At 44.8% G+C, this 25,070-nt stretch overlaps 8 protein-coding genes across 8 annotated transcripts; 2 read left to right on the top strand and 6 right to left on the bottom strand.

Moving 5' to 3' along the window:
- Positions 1–7,496: 7,496 nt before the first annotated feature.
- Positions 7,497–9,452, top strand: PHALS_06543 (uncharacterized protein; the record flags this gene model as incomplete). Its single annotated transcript, XM_024719848.1, has 1 exon — positions 7,497–9,452. The coding sequence occupies one exon, from the start codon at positions 7,497–7,499 to the stop codon at positions 9,450–9,452; it is 1,956 nt and encodes a 651-aa protein (XP_024585106.1).
- Positions 9,451–11,990, bottom strand: PHALS_15171 (uncharacterized protein). The gene has a single exon (XM_036407223.1). It carries the CDS (start codon positions 10,044–10,046, stop codon positions 9,843–9,845), a length of 204 nt encoding a protein of 67 aa, XP_036263468.1. The 5' UTR covers positions 10,047–11,990; the 3' UTR covers positions 9,451–9,842.
- Positions 11,991–13,163: 1,173 nt separating this feature from the next.
- Positions 13,164–17,408, bottom strand: PHALS_06542 (Uncharacterized conserved protein; the record flags this gene model as incomplete). Its single annotated transcript, XM_024719846.1, has 2 exons — positions 13,164–16,276; positions 16,334–17,408. The coding sequence occupies 2 exons, from the start codon at positions 17,406–17,408 to the stop codon at positions 13,164–13,166; spliced, it is 4,188 nt and encodes a 1,395-aa protein (XP_024585104.1).
- Positions 17,409–17,918: 510 nt separating this feature from the next.
- Positions 17,919–20,071, bottom strand: PHALS_06541 (cmgc mapk protein kinase; the record flags this gene model as incomplete). The annotated part of the gene is made up of 7 exons (XM_024719844.1): positions 17,919–17,971; positions 18,039–18,162; positions 18,219–18,296; positions 18,365–18,904; positions 18,966–19,224; positions 19,308–19,432; positions 19,508–20,071. 7 exons carry the CDS (start codon positions 20,069–20,071, stop codon positions 17,919–17,921), a joined length of 1,743 nt encoding a protein of 580 aa, XP_024585103.1.
- Positions 20,072–20,323: 252 nt separating this feature from the next.
- Positions 20,324–20,785, bottom strand: PHALS_15167 (uncharacterized protein). The gene has a single exon (XM_024719843.2). It carries the CDS (start codon positions 20,638–20,640, stop codon positions 20,440–20,442), a length of 201 nt encoding a protein of 66 aa, XP_024585102.1. The 5' UTR covers positions 20,641–20,785; the 3' UTR covers positions 20,324–20,439.
- Position 20,786: 1 nt separating this feature from the next.
- On the bottom strand, positions 20,787–21,191 carry PHALS_06540 (uncharacterized protein; the record flags this gene model as incomplete). Its single annotated transcript, XM_024719842.1, has 1 exon — positions 20,787–21,191. The coding sequence occupies one exon, from the start codon at positions 21,189–21,191 to the stop codon at positions 20,787–20,789; it is 405 nt and encodes a 134-aa protein (XP_024585101.1).
- Positions 21,192–21,235: 44 nt separating this feature from the next.
- Positions 21,236–22,765, top strand: PHALS_06539 (Spliceosomal protein FBP11/Splicing factor PRP40; the record flags this gene model as incomplete). The annotated part of the gene is made up of 1 exon (XM_024719841.1): positions 21,236–22,765. The coding sequence occupies one exon, from the start codon at positions 21,236–21,238 to the stop codon at positions 22,763–22,765; it is 1,530 nt and encodes a 509-aa protein (XP_024585100.1).
- Positions 22,766–22,835: 70 nt separating this feature from the next.
- On the bottom strand, positions 22,836–24,966 carry PHALS_06538 (hypothetical protein PPTG_10917; the record flags this gene model as incomplete). The annotated part of the gene is made up of 6 exons (XM_024719840.1): positions 22,836–23,028; positions 23,090–23,191; positions 23,258–23,346; positions 23,418–23,904; positions 23,967–24,068; positions 24,143–24,966. 6 exons carry the CDS (start codon positions 24,964–24,966, stop codon positions 22,836–22,838), a joined length of 1,797 nt encoding a protein of 598 aa, XP_024585099.1.
- Between the last annotated feature and the right edge of the window lie 104 nt (positions 24,967–25,070).

The raw sequence follows: 25,070 nt of genomic DNA, 5'->3' as shown, positions 1-25,070 counted from the left end.
CGTTGAGGTCGGCATTTTTTGCTACATTCACTGCTTCTTCAAACGAGGACGGGTGTACACGGAAGACTTCTTTTCTGGTCACGCCAGTGCGAAGGCCCTCCATTACGACGGTCACTGCTACCGCCTCCGAGAGAAGATTGGCTGCCATCCTGGCAAAAAGATTGGTCAACTCGTGAAGAAATCCGTCAACTCCTTCTTGCCCTGTCGGGCGGCAAGCAAACGCGATCGCAGGTGATATTGCCTGGTTGGGCGGCGAGAACAATTGCAAAAGCTGACGCTTCGGCCCCTCCCAGGGGAGGAACACAACTTCATCCGAAGCACCGTACGTTTGTGCCCATTTTCACGCTTGACCACAGAGCTTAAAGATAGCTAACGCCACGCGCTGTTGCTCGGTCTGGTGCATGGCGGACGCCATGGCAACCTCGGTCTATCTTAATTGGAACACAAAATACTTTTGTTGAATTCGGATTTCATTGCCACATTCACCGTTTCTTCAAAAGAAGATGGATGCGAACGGAGGACTTCCATTCTGGTCGCGCCAGTGCGAAGGCCTAGTATAAAGACGGTTGCTGTGAGTGCTTCGGGAAGAGGATCGGCTGCCATACCGGCAAAGAGAGTTTGCATATCATAGACAAAGTCCACCAATTTCTTCTGTCGGTCGACAAGAAAACGCGATAGCACGCGATGTGTCAGGTTAGGCGGTGAGATCACTTGCAAAAGTCGCAGCTTCGAGAAGGGAAACACCGCTTCAACCGAAGTAACGCGCGTTTGTGCCTATTCTTGCAAACGGCCCCTGAGCATGCGCTGTTGCACGTTCTGGAGCATGGTGGATGTCATAGCCATTCCGGCCTCTCTCTCCCTAGCATGAGATTCTCTCCATCCTTACCCTCGAAGGTCTTCACGCTCACCATGAGCGGCCTGGTTCGGCAGAAATCATTCGCCGACGACGGTGGCATCACGGACATAGTTGATGTAGACATCTTCTTATCTAGATCTTTAGCAGAGCATTTTTATAGTCGAGGCGCGCGCTTATCGCTTCAGGTCCTAGCGAAGCAAGGTGGGGCATGCATTTGGGGCCCAGCAGGAACATCAAATTCTTAAGCCCGTCCTGCATACCCTGAGGCAGAAAGAAGAATCGATCCATCCTCACATAGGATCTCTCAAAGCTGACGTTCGGCCGTTGACCTTACGTTCTTACTAGAACCAGTATGAGTGTAGCCTATCGCAACCCGGAAACTCCAAGAGTACCAAAAAACTTATCCAAAGTCAAATGAATTCTTTTGTTCAGAATTGAAACTATTTTTAGCCATTTTATGCGGCAGAGCTGCCTGTATTAAAATCTCAAGGTTCTCCAAATGAAATAGTAACGCCTAGATTGCATGCACAACAACTGGCAATCCCGCGACGTAGTGGTTTCTTGTCACGGTGTAGCCTCGACATTGTGTGATTACACCGTCTTGTGCAATCTACGACTTGAATGGTCACATCATCTAGTGTGTCCCACTCCTATTTACAAGGGTACGTGTAACTCCGCTACAATAATGATGCCAAACGAACATTTGTCCCAGCAAGTTCATGACCAGTTGTTGCATCCACGATACGTGGACCAGCATATTTGCATGATACATTTCTTCATGGGGAGAAGTGCGCTGTACTGACTTGTTCGCGGACTCTACCGCATATAGAGCGAAGGACTCAGTACCATCAGAGACAATTTTAGTTGATTTTTTCTCATGTGTGCTCTCAACACACAACGGTTGGAAGCATCACCTTTGTGGTAAGTTGCACATACAGACCACAATCCGACTCAACTCAACTACAGTATTAATGGGAGTATCGGCATATCAAGCCACTTTTTTTTAAACTTTCAATTAAACACATATCGACAACATTTTTCTGTATTGAGTGGGTCAACAACCGGCATCTATTCCCTAAAATTCATGCCGTTGGGTAAATTGCCATGCCCAACATCGATTCATTCAGTTTTATGTGGCCAATTCCGGCATCACTTGATCTATCGACACACTTCCTGAGTGACCTATCGATGCCACTCCATATGCCTCCTTATTCCCCCTATCTTGGGGAAAAACAATTGCATGACATATACCAATGCAGCTTATTCTCTCCCTCTCTTTTTTTTCTTACTCTTGTGGATCATTTCCAGCAGGATACGACTTACGAGCGCTTTAGCGCTTCTTCTGCTGAGTGGTGTATTTGGTATCATTACACCCAGAGGCATTGCCTATACCAGAAGAGCAACTCATAATCGTTTTTGATCGCCAATCAATCCATGGCGTATGATTTCAAGACACGATATACCTAAGATCATACCATACTGTTTGTCCATCTCGAGGATGTGAATACTTCCTTCAAGTTAAGGAAGGCAATTTTTAATTAAAGATCAATCATAATTTTCATCACATTGATCACCGCACCAGTAGCCAACTTCACTGAGATAAATCCATTTCTTTTATCAAGAGCATCCAAGAGCATTAAATATTTTTAGCAACACTTTGATTCCGCGCGTAGTTACGTGATGTGCCAGAGTCAATTTAGACTCTAAACGGACGATCGTTACCATTCACACTCGCTGTAACCACCAAGAGACCACGTCTACTCGGAACCGGCGTTTGCCGATCGACTCGTTATATTCGTACCACGTGGCTCGAAACCATTAGGACGGGAATCGTATTGAAAGGTTCGTCTCTCACGTGGACGATCATGGCGAATATGATCAAATTGTTAGTAGCGAATTTGCTGCCGATTGACAGCTACCGCACTGAGATACATTGATTCTAGATTATCAGGAGTAGTAGTCACTGCTTCTCTCTGTAACGGGTTAAAAGTATCATGGTATAAAGGGATGGGTCAAACAAGATGGCGAGACCATACAATTGTGTGGCAACACCCTAACAACTAACCACTACGCGGCATAACCACCAGAAATTATGCATTTTAATTAGGTTGTACTATTTAATTGGGAATTATATATATGCGGCTCCGCCGCAAATAAATAAATATAATACAGATCGGAATTTGAGCAGAATAGTGTATTTGCCTTGAATTAAGGTTCTGGGTACTCTTGGAGGTAAGGATTGCGACCCCTTTCACTCAAATTGTTCTAGTATAAAACGTAAGGTCGGTGACGTTAGCTTAGCTTCCTCTAAGCAAATAGCTGCGACAGCCCCGCTGCACTGTTGGATTAATCAATTGACCACGTGCTTGACGCTGGAAGTAGTCCTCACGCAATGAAATCAAAATTGCATTTATCGAAGTCGTCGGACTCTGACGGAGGACTTCAGTCTTAAAGAGACCGTAAATAAGTCCCTCCATAAACGAGGTGACCATCTCTGCCTCTGACAGTGGTTCCCTTGTCATACTAGCACGGTGCTCACGGACTTTCTGTATATAGTCGGAGAATGTGCTGTTGTCTTGACCGCACAACAAAACTTCAACTGTTGTCAAAAGGCCACATCAGGCGGAAGGAACATTGATTTTATGGCATCTTCAGCTCTTGTCATGTAGGGGTGTTGAACCAAAACTCGCAGCTTCGCCACACACTCCCAATGCAAATGTGTTAGGAACAAATATTCTTTCCTGTTGATCTGAGGGCGACCTCCTCCTGTAGTGTTCAAATCATCCATAGATGAATCCACCGAAGTAGTAGGCGTTGGATTGTCTACAAGTGCTACCAAGTGTAACGAAATGACCCGTGCACATACTTAAATCTGTAAACACGCTTCAACGCGTCCTGCTCGCTTCCAGGTAGCCGTCGATTTGAAAGATCGAGGAGAGAAATGTGAAGTGACATATATTGTGACCAAAAGGCCTTAAAGCTTTCCTAAGCTGATAAATTAGTTCAACTGTAATAAACCGAATTGAGGGATAAACAGCATATATTGTTTGTTGATCACACACTCAAAAGTATGTGGTTCACACAACGCGTGTAATGGGACTGAACTATGCTTATAGAAGTAAATTATCGATCCTGTTTTACTCTAATTTACCGCAGATATAATAAAGTCTAAAACATCGATGACCAGTTTATAAGAAATTCTTAAGAATGACCCCCAAACCTATTTGCCATTCTGCCAACCTTGCACTTGAGTCGTGAATTTTTCTGGCGTTTTCTGTCAATGTCTATACTGGTTGTCACGCTGAAACATTAAAACCACGAGGCTGCTAACGCACAGAACGTATTCTTTGTCGAACAATGTGGAAATCATCCCTGTATCACATGAAATCTATCGCAGCTTTGCATCTACACTAATGAAATATATGTCTACTCGCAATTATATTTAGGTAGTCAACAACTACACATTGCATTTTTTTATTGTAACACAGATTTTATGCCAGGAGAAGGACTATGATTGTGTTAATTTTGAAACAATAAATTATCGTAGGACAAGGTTTCATTCCGTCAAATATCATACGCTAATAATTTTTTTACCTTGACGCTTTACAACGTAATTGGAATTTCATGACTGGTCAAAGCTCCGCCAGACAAAAAATGATTGCACTATATTCCTCGACTTTCATCCAACCTATGTGTTGTGACGTTGCCACGCCATTCCTAGAATGAGATCGTTTGTCCTCGTTAATCATATAAAGGTCCAAGACAACGCTACATGCTTTAAACTGAAGATTCGGTAAGAAGTTTGATACTTCTACCTGTGTTCCCGTCGGGATGAAACAGGGATGTCGCATATGCATATGACAGCTTCAATGCCTCCGCGTTCTGCTTATCAGTTTTGGCAGTCTCGAGCTATAAGCGCTTGCGCAATGCTTCTGATGCTGCCTAGACATTTCACAACTTCGCAATAACCAGAGATGTTGATATCAGAAACCAGCTGTCCTAAGCTCTGAGTTTCGTCTTTATTAGAGATAACTGCTTTCGTAGATCTCGGTCCCATTGGCCACGACCTCCACGAGAGACAATATAACCCATCTTATTTTGTCCTAGTGAGCCGCCCAGCTTCTAATGGGAACCCACTCATTCCCTTGTGGGGGTTATCTGAAAATTTCTACGGGGAATGCTGGTCATTCCTACACCCCAGCCGCGCGATAAGGGGGCAAGCAAGTTTCGTATTACCTTCAATACAATATCTGTGAGTACCACGGAGCTACCTCTCTAATTTGTCAGTGTGACTAAGGTCCATCGCCTCTAGATTTTTCATACAGCGGTTGCATCCACGTGCCCTGACTAACCACCACAACGCAAAAGCTGTATTTTGCATTTAACGCAACACCCATTTCTTTATCGGGAATAAGGCGAACGCCAACGGTCTTGATGCAAGCCGCACTTGTTCGAAGCACGTCCATGATTATAGTGACTACTTAGCCTCCGAATGAGGGTTCGACACCATTTCGGTGACAATAGCTCTTATCTCCCAAACATAAATAGTCTATCAAATTCCGACTCAATGGATCGGTGACAGGAGCTTGGATTGCATCCTATATACCTGATCAGGTAGCGTGAACATGTCGCTTTAAATTTTTGCATATTGATATGGCCTTCTCCATATAGTTTCTGCAAGTGGGTACTGATTTAAGAATGAGACCTCCTAGCTGAGAGACCGCAAGCGCAACTTGTTCTTCCTTCATCCAACTTTTTCTGGCCATCTCAGATTCGCTCGTCCAGAGTCAGAGAAAGATTACACTTCTTTCTACACCACGGGGCAGGGGCTCAGAACCAGCGGTAGTATGGTGGCAGCCATTAGACTCACCGCCGACGCCTCGTTTTTGCGCTCCTGAACACGCTTGCCTGCGCATCTATAAATGTGATTAGCGCCCTCCAGACGAACAATATGTGCCTTTTGTCTTTTAGCTACCATTTCCTGGTCCCATATTATTCAATATAGACGCAACACGTTTGGATGGTTGACTACATAAAAAGACATTACATCCTCCATTCTCGGTTTCTCCATTCTCAGTATTTTAATGGCTCAGTGGTGATATTTACAACGAGGTTTCAGGTGAAATGGCGTTGCCTTTCATTGTGCATAGACGCAAATTGTCTCAATAAGTGTATTCTAAAAAGGTACAGAGCTTGGGTTTGTACACCCCACCATGAGCTAAGCCTGGAGCCTTTCAAGTAAACAAACTTGTGCTTCTCAACTCTTACTTAATTCAGAGTAGAGTCTATATATACAGTTGAGTCTATATCTGTAAATGCCTAATTAATTTGTTTACTATGCTCAGTATGTTATACAATATACTTATCGCATGATGCCGAACCCCTGAGCATAGGTCTTAATACTTCGGTATCTACGATCGAACATTTGTACATCGTACAATTAAAGAAGTTTAATGTGTGCCTACACAATACTACAGTACGTACTCCGTTACAAATTTGCCTCTAGCTTGTCTTTATGTCTATCAAAACTCGCCGTGCGTGACACTAGAACACCCATACAGCAAGGGTGTTGTCCAGCTCCGAGAATTTATGAGATCGTTGTCTCCTTTGTTTTCTTAAAGATGTGCGACAAAATCACCGAAATCGTCTGTTTAGAAGGTTCTTGATCAATGCAAATTCCTGCTGTGTCTGCCTCTGCCACAGTTTGAGTTCAACATTTGCTTAAAATTAAAATTTACGACGCAAGCTTAAGACCCTTCCATATAAAGTTTGAGCTTACAAGGATGGTGTTGAATCCGCAATCGCATTTAATCCTGTATTGACATGTCCAAGGAGTCTTAACAGCGTCTGACACACTAACGACTATGGCGCAATCGCGTGAGCTACGCATCATCTGTAAACAATAACTTCGTCCATGCTAAACCGAACATTTCAATTTTTACTGGTAAAGAAGCCAATTATAGTTATTTTCTTTCGCGTCCCAATTCACGATATCGCCCGTCTTAAGTGTTGCTTTAGACATCCACCCTGCTCATAGGCTCGTGTATCTCATATTAACATCTTATTATCGTCTGGTATGTCTCAATTTCTCAAGTTTCTTCGCGAGGCGTGTAAACTTGACCGCACTGCGTTTGTTACAATTTCACGACCTATACTGTGGTGGCTTCGCTTTGCATAGGGCTACGACTTGGCACCAGCAGGTTTATACCAAGGCCATCTAGCTAGGACTTTGTGGCTCTCAATCACATAAGGTTTGTCTTTTGTTCCTGCGAAAGTGCTTAAGGTGCGAATAATCGCAAGAGAAGCGAGATTAAGCCAATAATTTAAGCTTAGCGGTAATAATAAATAAGTCAGTCCCCTTCGCTTCTATTCTATTGGACAGAAATAGCTTTTGAAACTTTATTTGTAAGGTGTGCATAGAGCAGGTTTCGGGTCCAAAAATTGTAAGCCCGTGGGTCTATTTAAGAACAACTCCTCTCCCTGTCCATTTGCGAGTGTTTGTATAGGTCGACCAAGGCTTAGTATTAGAATAGAGTCCTCCGCATCAACGTGCCTGCGCGATAGTCGACCTTTTTGTGCGCCAGAACAGATAATTGTTTTGCCGTCGTCTAGCTCAGCTTCGAGCGGTTTAGTAGTAGCTATGACGACTTCCAGTACCGTGTCGATGCGTCAGCCATCAGAGTCACCACCGACGCGCACGGCCTTTGAGCAACGCCTTGATGCGCAGCGCCGTCGGTCTGTACCCAAAATTACCGGTCGTAAGCTTCGTTTGCCTCGAAAATTTGTGATTACCGACGTGCCGGACTCTTTGCAGCAGTCTACCAACGACGAGGACGAGAGCAATAATTACAGCATTGAAAACAACAGCGAAGACCTTGCAGCCTCCGCTTCGTCTGTGCGGAAGGGGAAGACCCAAATTAAAGGCCGCTTTACCATAACGGATCTGTCGCCAGAGCTTCCAGAGTCTTCGCCGGAGCGCGAAGACTTTTCAGTCTCACTCGGTCCAACGTCTTCTTGTGATGTTCTGCGGCGTCAGTCCTCCAGGAGATTGCCCACTCGAAGGCCTTTCCAATCCGCAGGTGATGTTCGCTCCGCGATCAGCCTGGCAGATTCGAAACCTGGACCAATACAGGAGAATTTGGTGCAAGAAACGCCCCTTTTGGTTTCCTTACAACGCTATCAAGTATCTCCTCCGTCTTCGCGCCGTTCAGAATCATCGGGCAATTTAATGAGTAACCAGATCACCCACAACGTTAGCAATCCGAAACAGGCACTGTCTGATCATCATTTAGAGTACTTGGAAAAAGAGACGCACGAGATGAAGTCAGTACTAGAAAATATGGTGGCCACTAATTCCCAGTGGATTGAGGCTTTGAGCTCTGCTGGAATTATAAGTGCCACTTCGGCCTCTAAATCAACTTTTGGATCAAATTTTACAGAAACGTCCCCTCTGGAAAAGCAGCTTCGTGACGTTGAGAAGGCTTACACAGAATTGCAGGCTAAGTATGCGACAGTGTGCATCAAGTCAGAGCGCTTAGAGGTGAAAAATGCAATGCTCGAAATTAGGCTTCAGCAACAGACTAATCGCTCGACAATGTTGCGATCACAACTTGACAAGCTCACTCAATACACAGAGAATCTGATTGGTGAATCGTCGGAGCCAACACTACACGACTACAATTCAGATTTGAACTCCATTTTGAACGAAAACCTCGTGGAAATCTCCTCTACTGACGATAAATTGACTAGAGGCGGTGCGATTGGATTTGGTTATGATGTGGTGAAGTCGCGGCGGCAAAGTTGGCGTGACGCAGATGAGGAGTGTATCTCAGATGCAAGTACTGAAGGTGACTCAACGAGGAAGACCCTCTCGCCTCCGCTGTCTGATGAGGACAATAATTGCTGTCAATGTGACATTGAGTTCCGCTCTACAGACTTTACATCAGACGACAATCGTCAAAGTGCTTCAGCTTTTGATTCACTGCTTGATGATCAGTGCGACCAAGAATCTCCAATTCTGAATGACAAAGCAGATGACTCTCCTGAAAGTTATTCAGTGGATTCTTTGGCTGTGTGCCCGTCTACAAAGGATGGCGTCAGGAAGCATAGCAGTTGCAACCAAACTGAGCACTCGAGTCGACTGTCAAATGGACAGAAGTCGCAATTGCTACAGCACAGCAATTCGGTGTCCTCTATCAACTACTCGACTGTTTCGTCAAATTCGTCTCTGGCCGGTTTTGGACTTCACTTAGCAACCATGGCGCAGTCCAAGTCCTGCGTTTTTGCCAGTGTTGCCTCTACCAGCTTGTTTGGCCCGCATCCGGAACCATATCCAAATGCCTCTAACCAACGAAGCTTTGAGCATGACGACAAAACTGTGTACGATGTGCTTAGCCCGGAGAATCTTCGGTTTCATGACTGCCAGTCTTTTATCCAAGCAGCCGAAGCGCGAATCGCTCAAAACTCGTCCGCGCGACACGAATATTCATTTTTGACGAGTAAGAAAGCTGCATCGTTACCGGGGACGACTGAAGGCTCCGAGCAGACACGATCGACTGGCAATTTGTTTAAGCGATTTTCTCTGCGGCGGCGGTAGCTGGTGCGTCGGTAGTATGCCGTCTCGAAGCTTCCGTCATCATGGCGATGACTGGGGCTCGGTTGTCTTTATAATCTCTTCCAGGTAAGCCATGGAAGCTGCCGGGAAATATGAAAATGTCAGAAAAAGCGTCAGATGATAGTAATATGAAAAAGGACGTGTTTTAGCTTGAGCGAAATATCCTGCCTGTCACTTCGCCTTTATTATTTGAGAGCAGCGGCAAAAATTGTTGCGGCAACATGGGAGCACACCAATGTCGAAGATAGAATCATTAAATCATTTCTTTAGCACAACCTTTACTAGGCGAGTTTCTATCTTTGTTGCCACTGACTCAAATCTACACTTCTTTTGCCCGTGCCCTGGATGGCCACACAAATTGTGTGGCCAGGCCTAAGCCACGAAGATTGCTTTGTTCATCCACAACGAATTCCATCGGCATTGGAAATGAGAAAACGAGTCTGTTTGTGACCGATCTCCTACAGCGCGATATGTATCGCATTTCTTAACGTTGTATTCAGCAACGAAAACGTCATATCCGTGAACATTGTGATGGGCAGATGCCATTACCACGCGAATTTCGCGACTGGTAATCATTCAGTTTGAGCTTCCGATGCCTGCAGGTCAGGAAGCGCAAACGCTAAATGGAACTTATGTTGACCAGTATGAAAATATCGCTAAGTGGAACTTATAGTTGACCAGTATGAAAATATCGCACAACTTGTCATTGAGTTACAACCAAGGCGTTAACCATCTACGCCTCGGGATGCACATTCAACTTTCTGCCAGTAGACTAGACACGGATAAACGATGCTCGTCCATAATCTGGATTAAGCAAACAAGGTGTTTAAGAATTTTTATCACAAATTGAATGTACCAGCAACAACTCGAATCAATCGGGATTCGAAACGCGTAGCAAATCAGCCCATTATCTGTAAAACACTGTAGTCCATCTACACGATCACTACGAGTGACCTGGCCTTTGCCTGAGCCTGCTTAGCCATGAGGAGCATTTTGACACCTGATCGAAAAATTGCGGAGGTTGGATGCCTGTATGGTTTGTAGTCTTGGGGTGAAGGCGTTTCTCCGCAATGGCGAAAGAATGCGCAGCGTCTCCCAGGGTTCATGATTACGGACCTCGCGGATACACGCGCGCGAGCGCCTCGATTTAGGTGCACTTTCGTGTGACAATCGACAGTGAGAAGTATGGAAGACACTCTCTGATATGTTTCCAGTGAGCATGATGAAGCAGTTTTCACACATTAGATATTTGACGAGGATAAGCAAGTGATATATATAATACCTAACTTGCTGAGAGGCGAGTCATGAATTATCTACGAGTATCTAATCAAGACTAATTCTCAACCCTTATGATCAGGTCCCAGATACAGTCGACCTGCGAGGCACCTCAAAGTGAACGTCCGATTTCTCAGCGCAGCTTACATGAAATACGATTTTGTCATCGAAAGCTTGGTTTATATGTCTGCTCAATTGACGACTTTCATAACCGGTCTTCGCGATGTTCGAATCAACACACGATTTTTGGTCGCATCCCAATACTTTTGATGGGGCATTTGTAATTGTGTTTAACAAATGCTTATCACGCTCGTGGAAATGGTTCACAAGCTAGTACATTATCGGAGCCCAGCGATCCAGAACCTATTTCTGTCGTGTGCTATAACAAAAGCTCTCTCCGCACAGGCGGGTGTTTTTGATGTTTATCACTCGGGATTGTACCAGCGAACGACGCATTAAGACGTGCTGATAGTAACGAACCATCTCGCAGTGATCAAACAAACGAAAAAACTCCTGTACCGTTGAAAATTTTGTGTGCAGCGGTGAGGCATTGTCCCTTTTCCTCCGCAAGTTGGAAGCGCGCTTGATGTAATAGTCATCAGAAATGTTGTGCTCGGAAAGATTGCAAAACAGCAACTTTGCCGCTAAAGTTCTCTAAGTACATTGAGATCGCTGAGGAAGAAGTGAAGACAAGTCGACCCGTATTCGGCAAGCCGAGTCTCGTACCTGGCGCTTGGTGCGTCGAGAAGAATGATACTTTTTTTCCATCAACATACATAAGGGGTTCAATTGCATCTTTAGTATGCCACTGTTTGAGCGTCATGACCTGAAGATCAATTGAAAAAGTCCATCTGTAAGGAAAATCCAAAAATCTGTCAAAGGTGTATGGTGCATGAACATCCTAAGGGTGCCATCCGTGACATTTCTTGCTGAACCAAAAAAGGGTTGCGCTACTATCGTGAAATGTCACTGACCGGGTGTCTTGACTCTAAATATGATTCCGACACACGGAATAAGTTTACTGAATCTCTTGTCAAAGACGCTCGTGAAGATTCCATCGTGAATATCAATTCTTCCAACTCCGCTAGCTGAGTCAAAGACGACCGCTAGTCGGTAACTCATCCGCCTTTCCTGGCTTTGATGGGTACACAACATTCACTATTGTGGATCAAGGATGAAAAGTTTTTGCTGCTGTGCACCGTAAATGATCAAACACCTCAATACATTATTACCATTCATATCACCGTTAGGTTAAGTCACATCTAGGTACTCGCTCCAAAGCTCTTTTTAGGGTGATGAGAACAAGCAATTGTCAAAAGGAGAGATCCATGACTGCTCGCCTTTCTCGCTAGGAGCTTGCATATCAGATACCTTCTTACTCTTGGACCTAATCAAAGCTTGACGAAAGGTTAAAACTCTGACCCATAAAATTAGTCAACGCGCTGGTGTGCAAAGACTATGAAAGTTTATCAATTTATTAGAGCCTCACTATACGCAACAGCCGCACGTTTGTAGTGCCGATTCTCGTGCACAAACAACCTAGCTAAACCTGGTATTGTCCAGTTTGAAACGAAGCCGACTCCATTGCTATCTCAACCTTTTGTGTCCAGAGGAGAAGATTCTCAACAACTTTGCCGTCCGGGAAATTTTGTGTTACAGAATCCGTCTCGCTCTTTTTTTTAGAACTCTGTAGGAATCGGTGCTGCAAAGTCTGATTGAGGCAACAGCAGAGAATTTCCCCAGCGCATTGATTTAGCTGGTGGATAGATTCTGGCACGTGGGAACCGTATTCGCGTATTTGAACGCCAACTGTGCTATCCAGTTAGACCCAGGAACTTGTTTAGCATGTATTGCTGGTCTGGTATAAGATAGGTCATCATTTCATATCCTAACCTCATGGTGGGTATAGTAGGATTCAAAATCAGTTGTCGAATTGATGGCAAGAGTTGCTAAGGGGTTGCCGTGTTCATAATCAAAGTTAATTATTTCGCTCGTAGAGCCTGCGTCGACGCGCTAACAAATTATGAATTCAAAGAGACCTTTTGCGTCAGGTCAAGAATTGCTGAAACTTGCACTCAACGCGCGGGGCAATTTCTGATTCGCAGGGTCCGATATGGTGCGAATTTGGTATCAGGAGGTGTCGTATGTGCGCAAGCACATACTTTCAATCCTAAGATATTCCCATCGCTTTCGATTGCGAGGCGTAAAGATGGAACTTAAACACAGTGCAAATCGCTATACCCCAGTAGTATCACAAAAAAAAGATCGATTTCGATTGTTCTGCTTGGATGCCAAGGTCAATGTGACCTAGCCCTCGTAAGAGAGAAGCTACTAATGTCTAATTTGATGATGAAAGACTGTTAAAAATCATTACGTTGCGCTACTTTAGAATATCTATAGGTTTTATAGTTGTAAGGGTCATCGTAATACAGATGACAGTTTATCTTGCTGTGAGGGGCTTAGCTTAGATGCTGCACTCATTACAACGGCGAGTCCCAATCTTCTCTGAAGTTGCCTTAAGAGTCGCGTGTTCGCGTCTTTAACGACGTTTCTAACTTCTTTCAGCATAGTCAGCGCAAGAGGCAACACACTTCGTGTCAACGCATAGTTGATCTTGTCATCCAGGCTCTGCGCTGTCAGCTGAGTTAGCGTATCAAGTAGCACTGGAAGCACGCGCGAATTAGCATTGCGAGCTTGAATTGCCAAGAGCTGACATAGCGAGCGCTGATCGACATGGGCACACAGTTTTTGCAGAACAGACTTAGCTAAGATTGACGTTCGGCCATTAGCGAGATTCTTGGTAATTGCAGGTACAACATTTGGCAAAATCTGCTCCATCCTAGTACCAACAGCAGGAACGATTTGTTCCATACACTCCAGCGCAAAAATATTCACTTTGGCATTGCCATCGTCTAGACGCTTAATAAGCTGGTCAAATAGGTTAAGTATCTGACCGCTTTCAGCCAAAGCCGAAGCGCAGCTACATATGAAATCAGTCGTTTCCCGTAGTGCATCGAACCGGTCTTTCCAATTGCTGCTGCCAAGTTTTGTTTCGAAACTATGAAGCTCATCTAAGTCTATCTTTATTCGTGATCCATTGCTTGATACAGGTGGCGACACTCCGCACGAAGACTGGTTTTTTATAATTCGTGTTGTTTTTGCTGATGATGCAGCGGTTACTTGTCTCTTGGCAGCGCTGCAAGACGATGACAAGTCCGCGACAACTTCAGCCATACTGAAATGTTTGGGCGCTGGAGAAGAATACACATCTTTTCCATTAAGGACACTGTCGACTTTCGTCTGTGCCAATGCTGGCAGAAATCTCTTGATTTGTTCGCCCGACATGCCCTTTTGGAAGTGCAAATGCAATATTGTCTGCTTAGAAATATTTCGAACTTCATTGTGGGAGTCTGCGAGGCATTGACCAACGAGCTGCAGAACTACCGCGAGGTCCTTATCAGTATGATTGATCTCAGCCTGATTCACAATTATTGTGTGAACGGCACGCGCTATTTCCCGACGGATCGGTACAGCCTTGCTGTTCACATGAAATCGTAGCGCAACTACTGTTCGAGCTGGTGAGCACTTGAGTACGATAGTATTAAGGGTTACTATAGCTGATTCGGATACAAAAAAATTTGAATCGGCGCAACGTTTGAGCAAGAAAGGAACAATGTTTTCCACCTCCGAGTCAATTTCTCGACCGAAAGCAGCACACATAGTTTCAAGTGCCAGCAGAGCATTCTTCGAGACGAAAGAACGTAAACTCATAACATGCACCATAACCTCAGCAATAATCGTGCGGACTTTGTTGGAGTCAATAACATTTGAATGATGCACTGCTAATCGCCGAACCACACTCAACGCGTTGAAAACTACCTCCCAATCATCACACCGAAGATTTAGAAGAACTTCACTCAGCTCTTCTTCCAAATTATTCAAGGGTGCAATCTCATGAGGCTCTAAATATCGCGGTTCTTGCTTACTTATATGCTGAAAATGCTGATCCGCTAAAACAGCATCATTGCTTGCTGACTCATGACATAATTCGAGCGACTGCGAGCTATTCTGCTTAGCCTTTGCCTCGAGGCGTTTTTGAGTCGCAAGAGCCGCAACACCTTTACGACTTTTTTTTGATCTCGACTCGGTTTCTTGTTCGTGTTTGTCGACAATATTAATTTGGGAGCTACCTGAGATGTTCATTGGACGAATAGGGCGCTCGTCTGGTGACTGGGGTTGATTATCTACATGTGCTTGACGACTTCTCAGCAACTCGAAGTTTAACAGATGTTCCTCGATGGCCAACCCTTCACTTTGTGAAGTTTGTAGCTTTTGAGGACTGAAATCGGTGGGCTGCTGCTGAACTGAAAAGCATTTCTCTGCTTCAAATGGTGATGAAATATGTTCACAATGACTTAATTGGACACGCCTCTTCCCTGAAGACCGGCTAAAGGTCTCATCCTTGCTCTGATCGTCAACATCGTCGTGCTCTGTGACATTCGTCGATAAAGGTTGCACTTGGGTGGTCTCCAATTTGACTTCGTGATCGCGTATTCTCTTGATACGAGATTCATGAACTTGATTTGATCTCATTTTCAAGAAAGAAAGCTTATCACTAATATCAACCGTTGTAAGACTGTTTGCTGACCGAAAATTACCATCACTAACGCAATTCTCAACATTTTCTCCTGATACCACTGCCTGTTTCACAGAATTTGCACATCCATTCGTTGGAAGATAACAATCAACAACAGAGTTCGGCTCTTCGTGCATCACCATTAGCCTCAGCTCAGAAACATTGTCGAGTGACTGCTCCACACTCGAATCAAAGCGATCCGATGGGTTTCTGCTTGCACTTGCTGCTGCAGGCTTTATAATCAAAGTGTAATTCGATTGAAGTTTTGGAACATGCTTTCGCCATAAACGTGCACGCAACGCAGCCCAATCAACTCGCTGTGAGACATACTCACTGTCTATACACGTTTCTAACAAAGCATAAATATTACAACGACACACCATAGTAAGCACAGCAACTACTTCCAAAGCTAAATCACGAACACGAGCATCGTTGTCGCCGAGCAGGCAACCGAGCGTTTGTACGACATTCTCATTTGGTGCGTAGTCTGATGGAATCATATTTTTACGTTCAGCAATTAACAGAAGCACAAGCCAAACTTTGACTGCTTCCACTCGCACTTGACAGCGGCGGTGGTGAAACAATGTGCAAGCAAGAGTCTGCTCAACGGATGAGACACTAAGTATTGCACTTGCAAAGATTTGGCCTAGCAAAGCATATACGAAACCCTCCATCTCAGCATCGTCTTCAGCAAAGTTTGCTGCAGTTTCAACTATAGGAGGAACCAATTTTGTCATACTAAATGCTGCATTCCTAAAATTTTTGTGACAGCTATCAAGCTTGTCGTTTGTGTCGTCTTGTGCTCTATCGTTTTCGAATTGTCGCGAGAAAGTCAGCTTGCGGAAGATTACTTGAGTAATCTGGAGTGCTCTTTTCACAATATGAACGTCAATATCTTTAATGAGATGTATGAGAATGTCGAATAGTGTAACAAGTTCGTCAAATCGTTTACCTCGCTCCTCAGCGGAAACTCCACACAGAGAGCCGGCATCTACTTTCTTGCAAGCGATATAAAGCTGTTCAACGGCGGCTGTACGTTTCTTCCAGTCAGCTTTCGAATTGCTCATGTAATTGGTAAGTGTTGTCACAATATTAGGTTTAACGAAGCCAAAGTAAAGCCCTTCTATTAATTGAAGAGAGGGAGAAGGAGGTATAGCCCGAGGTGTGCCCAATTGTACATCTGAAGGCAACTGTAACGAAGGTGAAATGGATAGTGATGCAGAGTTTGTGCATACCAGCAAAAATTCATTGATTGGCTCTTGATGCTCCTTAAGCGTTCGTTTGTCGACAGAACTAAGAAATTCCATCACGTCGACCGAAAAGCGACTTCCCCAGTACGATTGGAGTTTGGCGATAGCTTCCTCAGCCGCAACGACAACATTCTCATTCGTATCTTCTAATGCTGGTACGATAGCTTGCACTAGAGCGATAAGAATTGCTTTGTCTCTTCGCCCAATTGTCCCAATTTTAGAATTGTCGTGATTCATCAGACGTTTCTGATATCGTTCGTCCAGTAATTGCATCAGGGCAACAAGCGACGCTTCCCGCACTGATCCCTGGCCACTTCCTAGGCCAATATTAACAAGCAGATCAGCAGCAGCTTGCAAATCCTGTGTAACGATCGTGTACTTTCGAAAAACCTCAATGATTTCCTCATACAACATATGTGAATCCACGTTGCTATCTTCCTCATTCTCCTGCTGCTTGCGTGCCATCGGTAAAAGCGAGATCAAGTGTGGCAGGATTGACGAAAGGATTTGATCAAGGTTATCCCCAAGAGAAGACATGACGTCTCCTATTAACCTTAGCGCCTCAATAGCTACACGACGATCTGGCTCGTTTATAATTCGCCTGCGAACGCATTGGAGAAATCGCCGTGCGTTGCGAACAGGAAAGTGAGTCGTTTCGACTGCTGCAATCTTTCGAAGTTTCTTCAGCGATTTCCAGCGTACAACAGGTTTGTCATCCTCCAGTTGGTACACAAGAGCATCCACACTCGTCGCTGTCGAGTAATCTCTACTGGACATTGTTGGGACTGCTCATCGATAAAGACTTAAACATCGGTTTCAGAGAGATGCAAATATAAATGGAGCAATGCTTTTGCAACAGAAATCAGTTCAAATTTTTTTCATCTATTTGAAACGGATTTGGCATTTTATACAAAGCCGAAGACAAGCCGAACTACCAATCACACCCCCGCGAGTCCAAACCTCTAGTCTTGTCTCTCACGTCTGCCTCGTCTTCATCTCACGATCACGATTGTGTGCTATTTTACATTACAAAAGGCTGGCATGCATTAAGCTCCTCTTCTCATCGAGGCGCCAACTGTCTTAAACAAGACAAACACCATTTGACTTCGTAGTTTCATTGTAGTCTACACGCTTTCGTTCCTGCACCTTTCATCACAATGTAAACTAACCGACCCTCACCATCTGTAAATACCGGGTGTTTAATCGTTTGTCACTTTGCCTCTTTGTAACTGTTTTAGCACCAACAAAAAGAGTCAACGCACGTCCTAATTAAGCGGAAGATTTCATTCATCTCCGATTGTTGCGCTCCGCAAACATTTTGATCTCTTCAAAGATGCGAGCTATCAGTTCAACAAAAAATATATCAACAACGTTTCACAGCCAGATGTTGAGCAGAGTATTGCAAACCTTTTAGGGCTTCTTTGTTTAATGGAACGTTTTCAAATTCCATTCCGAACGGATTAGGCTCCACTGATTCAGCCTGGGATCTTCGCACAGATTCCAAAAACGGGTGCGCAAGTGCTTTGTCGACCTGATACGAGGGCAATTAGATTCCATTAACATGGAAAATTTCATCTTAATGCATACCGATATTCGACTCTCTGGGTTAAAGGAGAGCATTTGCTTTAGCAAGTCTAGCGAGTCAGCAGGAGCTCCTGGGTACATCTGAAGAGATAGTAAACAAGGTCATCACGATACCCTTTAGCAAATTTTCTCAGACAAGCATTGCATACCTCACGAAGGTCCCTCGGTTCTTTTTTTGGTAGTTTCCGCAAATATTGTTTGACCTCACCCAGACTTCCGATGTCGTCTTCTCCAGGCGTCCCAATTACATTAAATATCACGTTTAGCTGGTCAAGTTTGTCCGAGTACGTCGTCGGACGGTCTGCACTTAGAGGAAAGCACGAGCGACCAGGAAAAAGAGGTACGCGTTCTTGGTATCTCGGGCAACTTTCAACTTGCATACTCAGCAGCTCAGCAAAAATGCATCCGATACTCCACATATCAACAGAAAAGTCGTAATCTTGTAGGAGAATAAGCTCAGGCGCTCGATACCATCGAGTTACTACATGCTTTGTTAGCTGTCGCCGCATCTTAGGAAACTCACCGGAAGACGAGGGAGTTGATGCGGCACTTCCTGGTGATGGCGCAGAAGTAAGTCCTCCGTCAGATGTGGTGGGTGACTTCGAGTCCTTCGGTGAGTACAAATGTTTGCTCAGTTCCTCCATCGACATATTACTCTCCATCACACGAGAAAGCCCAAAGTCGCAGATCTGACAAAGACCAGAAATAAAATAAACTGAACAAGTTGATGTGGCAATTTCTACTACTTACCATTAAAGTGCAATCTTCGTTAAGCAAAATGTTGGCAGGTTTCATATCACGATGGATTACATTCGCCGAATGAATGTACTTCAATCCACACAGGAGCTGGTACAAAAAGACTTGAATGTGGCGAATGGTCAAGTACTGTGGGCTCATGATGAGCTTATGCAAATCAGTGTCCACAAAGTCAAACACGAGATATAAATCCGTGAACGTATCATAGTTTTCAGGTGGAATAACGTCGATCAAGTTGATCACTTGCGAATGACTAATATCGAAAGTTAAAGCCAAAGATATCAGACCAGTACCTAATATCAATCAAATATAGATATTACACAAGTTTATTCGCACCTAAGACGCCGCAAAATGTAAATTTCGCGATATAGCCGCTTGCAATCGATTTCTTGGTCAAAAACATTAATGATTTTTTTGATAGCAACTTTTTGCTGACGTTCCTTATCAAAGGCTTCAGCCACCTGCAAAAACACAAGCCACGACAAATGATCACATATTATAGCATATAAGAGCATAAGATAATTTACAAGTCGTACCTGTCCGTACGAACCCTTTCCAAGTAGCCGGATGAGCGTGTAACGGGTTCCAACATCCCAATTAGCAAAATTACGAAGATTAAGCGGCGCCGCACGGGGCACGGGCGACGGTGTCGCAGTATGCGACGTATGTCCGTTGGCGTGATTCGTCTGGCTTTCGTCTGCAGGCGTAGAGGCTGAGCTAGCGGCGTGTTGAGCCATAGTGCTATTAGATGGAAAGCCGTCACTGGGTGTAGAGTTGAAGCCTTCAGGTGTGTGGCTGAAACCATTGCGATTAACAAAAGCAGGAGTTGGCGGCATATGCTCCACAGGCCCGTGTGGGGTGGGCGCAACAGCGGCACTGAACATAGCGCGCTGGTGGTCAATGAACTGGTCGGAAGTGTGAATGAATCCCTGTGCTGTAACAACAGGCGGAGTCAAGCCATTTGAAATGCTTGCGCTTACTGAGGCAGTCGGCCTGGAGAGTTTGCTACCACGCTTGAGACTAGAAGGTGGGGTGGTGGCGTTCATTTTACGCTTGCGATTCGCTGCATCAGGCATGTCTTTATGAGTGGCGGTCTCCATGGCGAAGCAGCGGCAGGAATGATGGTAAGAGGGGAGAGGGGGAGCTGTTTAGGATACGTGGGGAATAGTCAAAACGTTTGTCCGGATACCGCTTCGCGCTTTTTGCGTTGTGTTTGCGCTTTCGCGGAACGGGAAAACTCAGTAGGATTTATTTTGGCCAACTGTCGAGTAGTAAAGGTGCTTCGAGCAACCGATTTGTTATACTTTTGACCAATACTACACATTCTTCGGAACTGACTCAAAAGGCAACATCAGGTTTACTATGTTATCGTGCCTGTCTAGCATTTTAATTAAAGCTACCTTACTGCAAGTATGCCATGTCGCGAACATGGCATACTTGCGGTAAAAGGTCTTATTTTTCAAAGGTATTAGCGCTTACTACTTATTTGATCTGTGAATGATATTGCGCTTTTCCAGTGTTGATGCTTAAGATGCTTTACCGCGTTGCCACCATCTGCCACCCAAAGGCGATGCTGTGCCGAAATTCGAAGGTGGCAAGCTTGCTGAAAAAACAAGCAAAAGCTTTTGATGACGAACGAAGCAGAGCGAGTCTCTATTGCGCTCAACATACATGTGTTATCGAAAAGCTGTCAAAGAGAGATCGCATACCGTACATATAAGGCTGACAGACTGATCACATTATTCATGTGGCATAGCACTATTGATAGCGCATCCGAAAGAAGAAACTCTAATAGTGATAGCATTGCATACCACGTCAAAATTGGGAGGCATCCCGAATCAAAAAAGCGTCTAAGTCTTCCAAATCGTTATCCTGCGTTTCAATGGCAATCTCTTGTCGGCGCTGTACCTCGTTGGCCTTTTCTTTGACCTTATTTTCATTGCTTAAGCGTTGAGCTTCTTTATTCGCAAGTCGTATTCGCTCCTCTTCCTGAAGATGCAACATACGTGCTGTAGCAGCGCCACTCTTTTGTCTGTCGTTTTGACGCGTTTGGCGCTGCTGCTGTTGCTGCAGATACTTCTGGTCCTGCAATAGCTGACATAGTTGCTGCTGAATCTGCTTTTTAAGAGCTTGGACCTGATGAAGTTCTGTCTCCAGGTCCAGCAGCAGCTGCTCATTCTCATACTCGTCTTCAATCTCAAAGCGGCGCTCGGACTCCATTCACCCTTGTGTGTTGAACACCAGCTATATATTAATTCGCCAAAATGGGTGACTTAGACCTCAGCGACACCGAACGAATGACAAAGCTGCAGCTTTTCGAGCTGAATGCGCTGCAGGTGGTGGGCGACTGGTCAGTGCATGACGATGGCGATGGTCATTTATTCTACCACAACTTCAAATCAGGTATATCGCAATGGATAGTCCCTGAGGACCTCGCAGCGCTTGAAACCGAGTTTATGATGAAGCTGATGCTGCAAAACGCGGTTGCTCGCTCAAATGTGTGGACTGCTCACGACGCAGGCAATGGCACTTTGTATTATTTCAACTCAAAGACACGTCAGTCGGTTTGGGAGCGTCCTTGCGATTGGGGTAAACTAGAAACAAATGTAGAAAATAAAACAGAGAGGGAGGTGCAAGAAGAGAAAGAGAACGAGAAGGTTATCACGGAGAATCAAGAAAAAAGGAAGCGTCAAAATCATGAACTTAGCAAAACCAAGCAAGGCGAGGCGGCTAAAGAGCAGCTGGAACTTCATGGGAACATACAATTACAGGAAGAGGATTTACCTTTGACAATAGAAGAGCGACGATTGACTGACGAACGCCAAAAGCAAGAAGAGAAGGGAATTGAGCTATTTCGAGTCATGTTGCGGGACAAGAATATCATGCCTTTTTGCAAGTGGTCGGTGGCGCTGCCCCAAATTGCAGGAGACCCACGCTTTCTGGGTGTGCCGACAATGGACAAACGCCGTGTCATATTCGAAAATTTCGTGAAGCACCGTCGAGAAGAGTTAAAGTTGGAAAATAAGGGCAAATTGAAGCAGGCAAAGACACTTTTTGCGAATTTACTCAGCGAGCACTTTCGGCTCGATACGTGGGAACCAAGCACAACATTGAGTGTTTTCTTATCGACACTAGAGACGCATATTGATGCTGAACGTTACAAAAATATCCAAGAAAATGCATTGGCGCTGCTGAAATTGTCAACTCAGGAAAAGATTTATGCTAAGGCAGTAGCTGATTTTAAAATGGAAGCACTCAAACGAGACGGCGAGCAGTTGCGACTAATGAATTACTTTGATAAAAAAATTCATACTGAAGGCAACAAGACATTGCAGTGGGAGAGCGATGAGTTACAGAACCTTCTACGCGAATACTATAGCAATGCAGCTTTGAGTGGCGAGGCGCACACACTACTTTCGAAGGACCGGCAGAGACAAATTTTCGAAGAGTTAATACTTCGTAGATGTGCCTCAGCACGAGATGAGACGGAGCCTGGGCGACTTCAGTCGTCAACGAAGAAACGTACACATTCAAGCGGGCACAAGCACGATGTGTCGAATTCACGACGTGAGTCGCGCCAATCGCGTAATAATAATCGTTTGCGTAGTCGCAGTGTTAGCCGATCGAAGTCTTATGAGCGCAATAGGAGTTTTTGCAATCGAAGAAACAGTCGGCATCGTTCATCTTCATCGTCACAGTCTAGCTCACACAAAAAGCATTCATCTAGGAGTCATATACAACATCGTCGACGCTTGTATTCGCCGTCGAGATCTCGCTCACGAACACGTCGTTAATTACTAATGGAACAGTAGAGCATAACCACTGAATTGAATAGTACAGATTTGCCAAAACTGAATGCTACCTCTAAAATGTTATCTTTCTCGCCGTAGACTTTGGTAGCGGAGCAAAGTCTACGGTCCGCAATACATATTTTGGCTCGTCAACGATCTTCATCACCGCCTGGACGCCGTAATCTAGCGGCACCGAGTAGATGCCGTCGATAAATACCTTCATATCCCATCCGAGAGACCGCATTGATACACGGCGAGCTTTGCCTCTGGGCACAGGACACAGATGTCAGTACGATCAGGACTTCTGAAGCTAAAAGGCAAACATACCGTCGAAATCTGATATCACCGAACGTAGCATTAATGATAGGTTCACGGACAACATAGCCCATATCCCTTGAATCCTCCGGAAAAACGTTCTCTTTGTTTATTCTGATAATAGAGCAAAACATTACTCAGTTTGTCTGGATTTCACGAGTTTGAAAAGTTAAAACCTACGATTCTGTCAGCTCCGTCACTGTTTCGTTTGTATGTGTATGGTCCATAGCATTAAGAACAGTCGCAACCTGTTCTCGATAGATTTGACACTGCAAACAATCCTCTGTCAGTCAATATTCACAGATATTGCTACAAAGTCGACAGTGTGATACAAACGTACTGCACTTGAGTACCATGCGCTTGACCCTGTGCCTGTGCACATAAGAATGCCACTACTACGGTGAGATTCACGCTGATGCTGGTCGATACCGATGTCGTAGTGTGACGGTCGAGAGGCGTCACTTTCAGCGATAAAGACTTCGTTTAAGGCGAAGCGAGGCAGCTCGTGCCAGTAGCCATCCTGATTCACCATTCCGACTCGTATTCGCTGACGCAATCGCCACTTGAAGTCACCTTCAAGTAAACGGTCCAATGCAGTACTAAACCGTTGGGTCACGTTGTCAACCTGGTAGCAGCACAAATTGCCTTCGCTTCGCTTGGGGTCAGTATTTATTCCTGCCACAGGGATCGGAGTGTTGACAAAGCTTGCAGTTTTCAAAAAAGTACCATCGCCACCAGCAGAAAAAATCATATCCGTTCCCTCTACTGCTTCGTGCGTTAGATGACTAGCTGAGACAACCTTCACTTCGATATCACGCTCCAAAAAACTAGAATAAATGCAAGTCAGAAAAGCGACACAAAAAATATTTTGAGAAATCTAAACCGATACCTGCTAGTAATTTCATCCACAGCCTCAATATGATGTTCGTGGCTCGCTTTAAGACGATCATGAACAAATCCTCGCATTGACATTTGCTTCCTTAGAGCTTCACTGTTAGAAAAGCAGCCAAAAATACAAGATCAATAAGTACGATAGATCATCGTATCAGAAATTGTCAACCATACCCGGTGTTGTTGTACAACTCGGCTTCATGCTGGAATCGAGACATCTTTTTGACCACAACAACCTTTTTCAAGTTCAGCATAGGCTTTCCGGGTATCAAAAGAGGCGTTGGACGCTCTTCCTTACGAAGAGGAACATCCGCGACTGTCTCAGTAGAAGCGGGTGCTTGTTCTAAAGATGTGACTTGCGACAGTACGTCCGGATGGATACATTGATCGATTAGAGTCCTAGCTTGATTGTAAGTCTTATCAAGGTATTCCTCAGATATTATCATTCTGGGAACACGCTCCGCTGTAGCCAAAAGCAGTTCATTGTCATACACTGGCCGGTTGATCTTCATCCATCCCTTGGGGCTCAGTTTTTCGTTCCAAGGGCATACCGAGCGTACGTGGGTAAAAAACGGAGCCATCTTTCCACTCAGCGGATTTCTTCGCGTGTAATGTAAGACATGACCATTGTGAATTTGGTCCACCATACGGCCGGACTCCTGCAATTCAATAAAAGTATCTTGTGACATCCTTTCAAGCCTCGTGCGCATGGCCCAAATCACTTCTCCATGCGCAACAACAATCGCTTTTTTATCATGACATTCTTGATTTAAAATTCCAAGTAATCGATCGGCACGTTGCGCAACGGCAGCTAAAGACTCACCACCAGGCGGCGCATAGTAAAAGCGGTTAAGATCTCGCCGTTTCAGCTCGTCCTGCATCTTTACAAAGCGTTCCTTCTCGCTCATTAAATCCATTGCACCCCAGTCACGCTCGCGAATGAGCATTTCAGCGTACCAACGAGCACTGGGTAATCCCATGCGACCGGCAGTCTCCATCGCGCGTAGATACTCGGATACGAGGTAGCGGTCAAAACGTGCGAGATTATTGCGCTTAAGCCAGTCGCCGGCAGCTGCAGCCTGTCGACGGCCTCGGTCTGTGA

The sequence above is a fragment of the Plasmopara halstedii genome (assembly GCF_900000015.1).
Source record: "Plasmopara halstedii genome assembly, contig: Scaffold_3060, whole genome shotgun sequence".
Taxonomy (NCBI): domain Eukaryota; phylum Oomycota; class Peronosporomycetes; order Peronosporales; family Peronosporaceae; genus Plasmopara; species Plasmopara halstedii.
This window is presented reverse-complemented; position numbering and strand designations above follow the sequence as displayed.

Excerpts from the sequence above, each read along its gene's own strand:
- PHALS_15167 (XM_024719843.2), bottom strand. The coding sequence starts at position 20,640 with ATGTTGAGCGCAATAGAGACTCGCTCTGCTTCGTTCGTCATCAAAAGC.
- PHALS_15171 (XM_036407223.1), bottom strand. The coding sequence starts at position 10,046 with ATGATTACCAGTCGCGAAATTCGCGTGGTAATGGCATCTGCCCATCAC.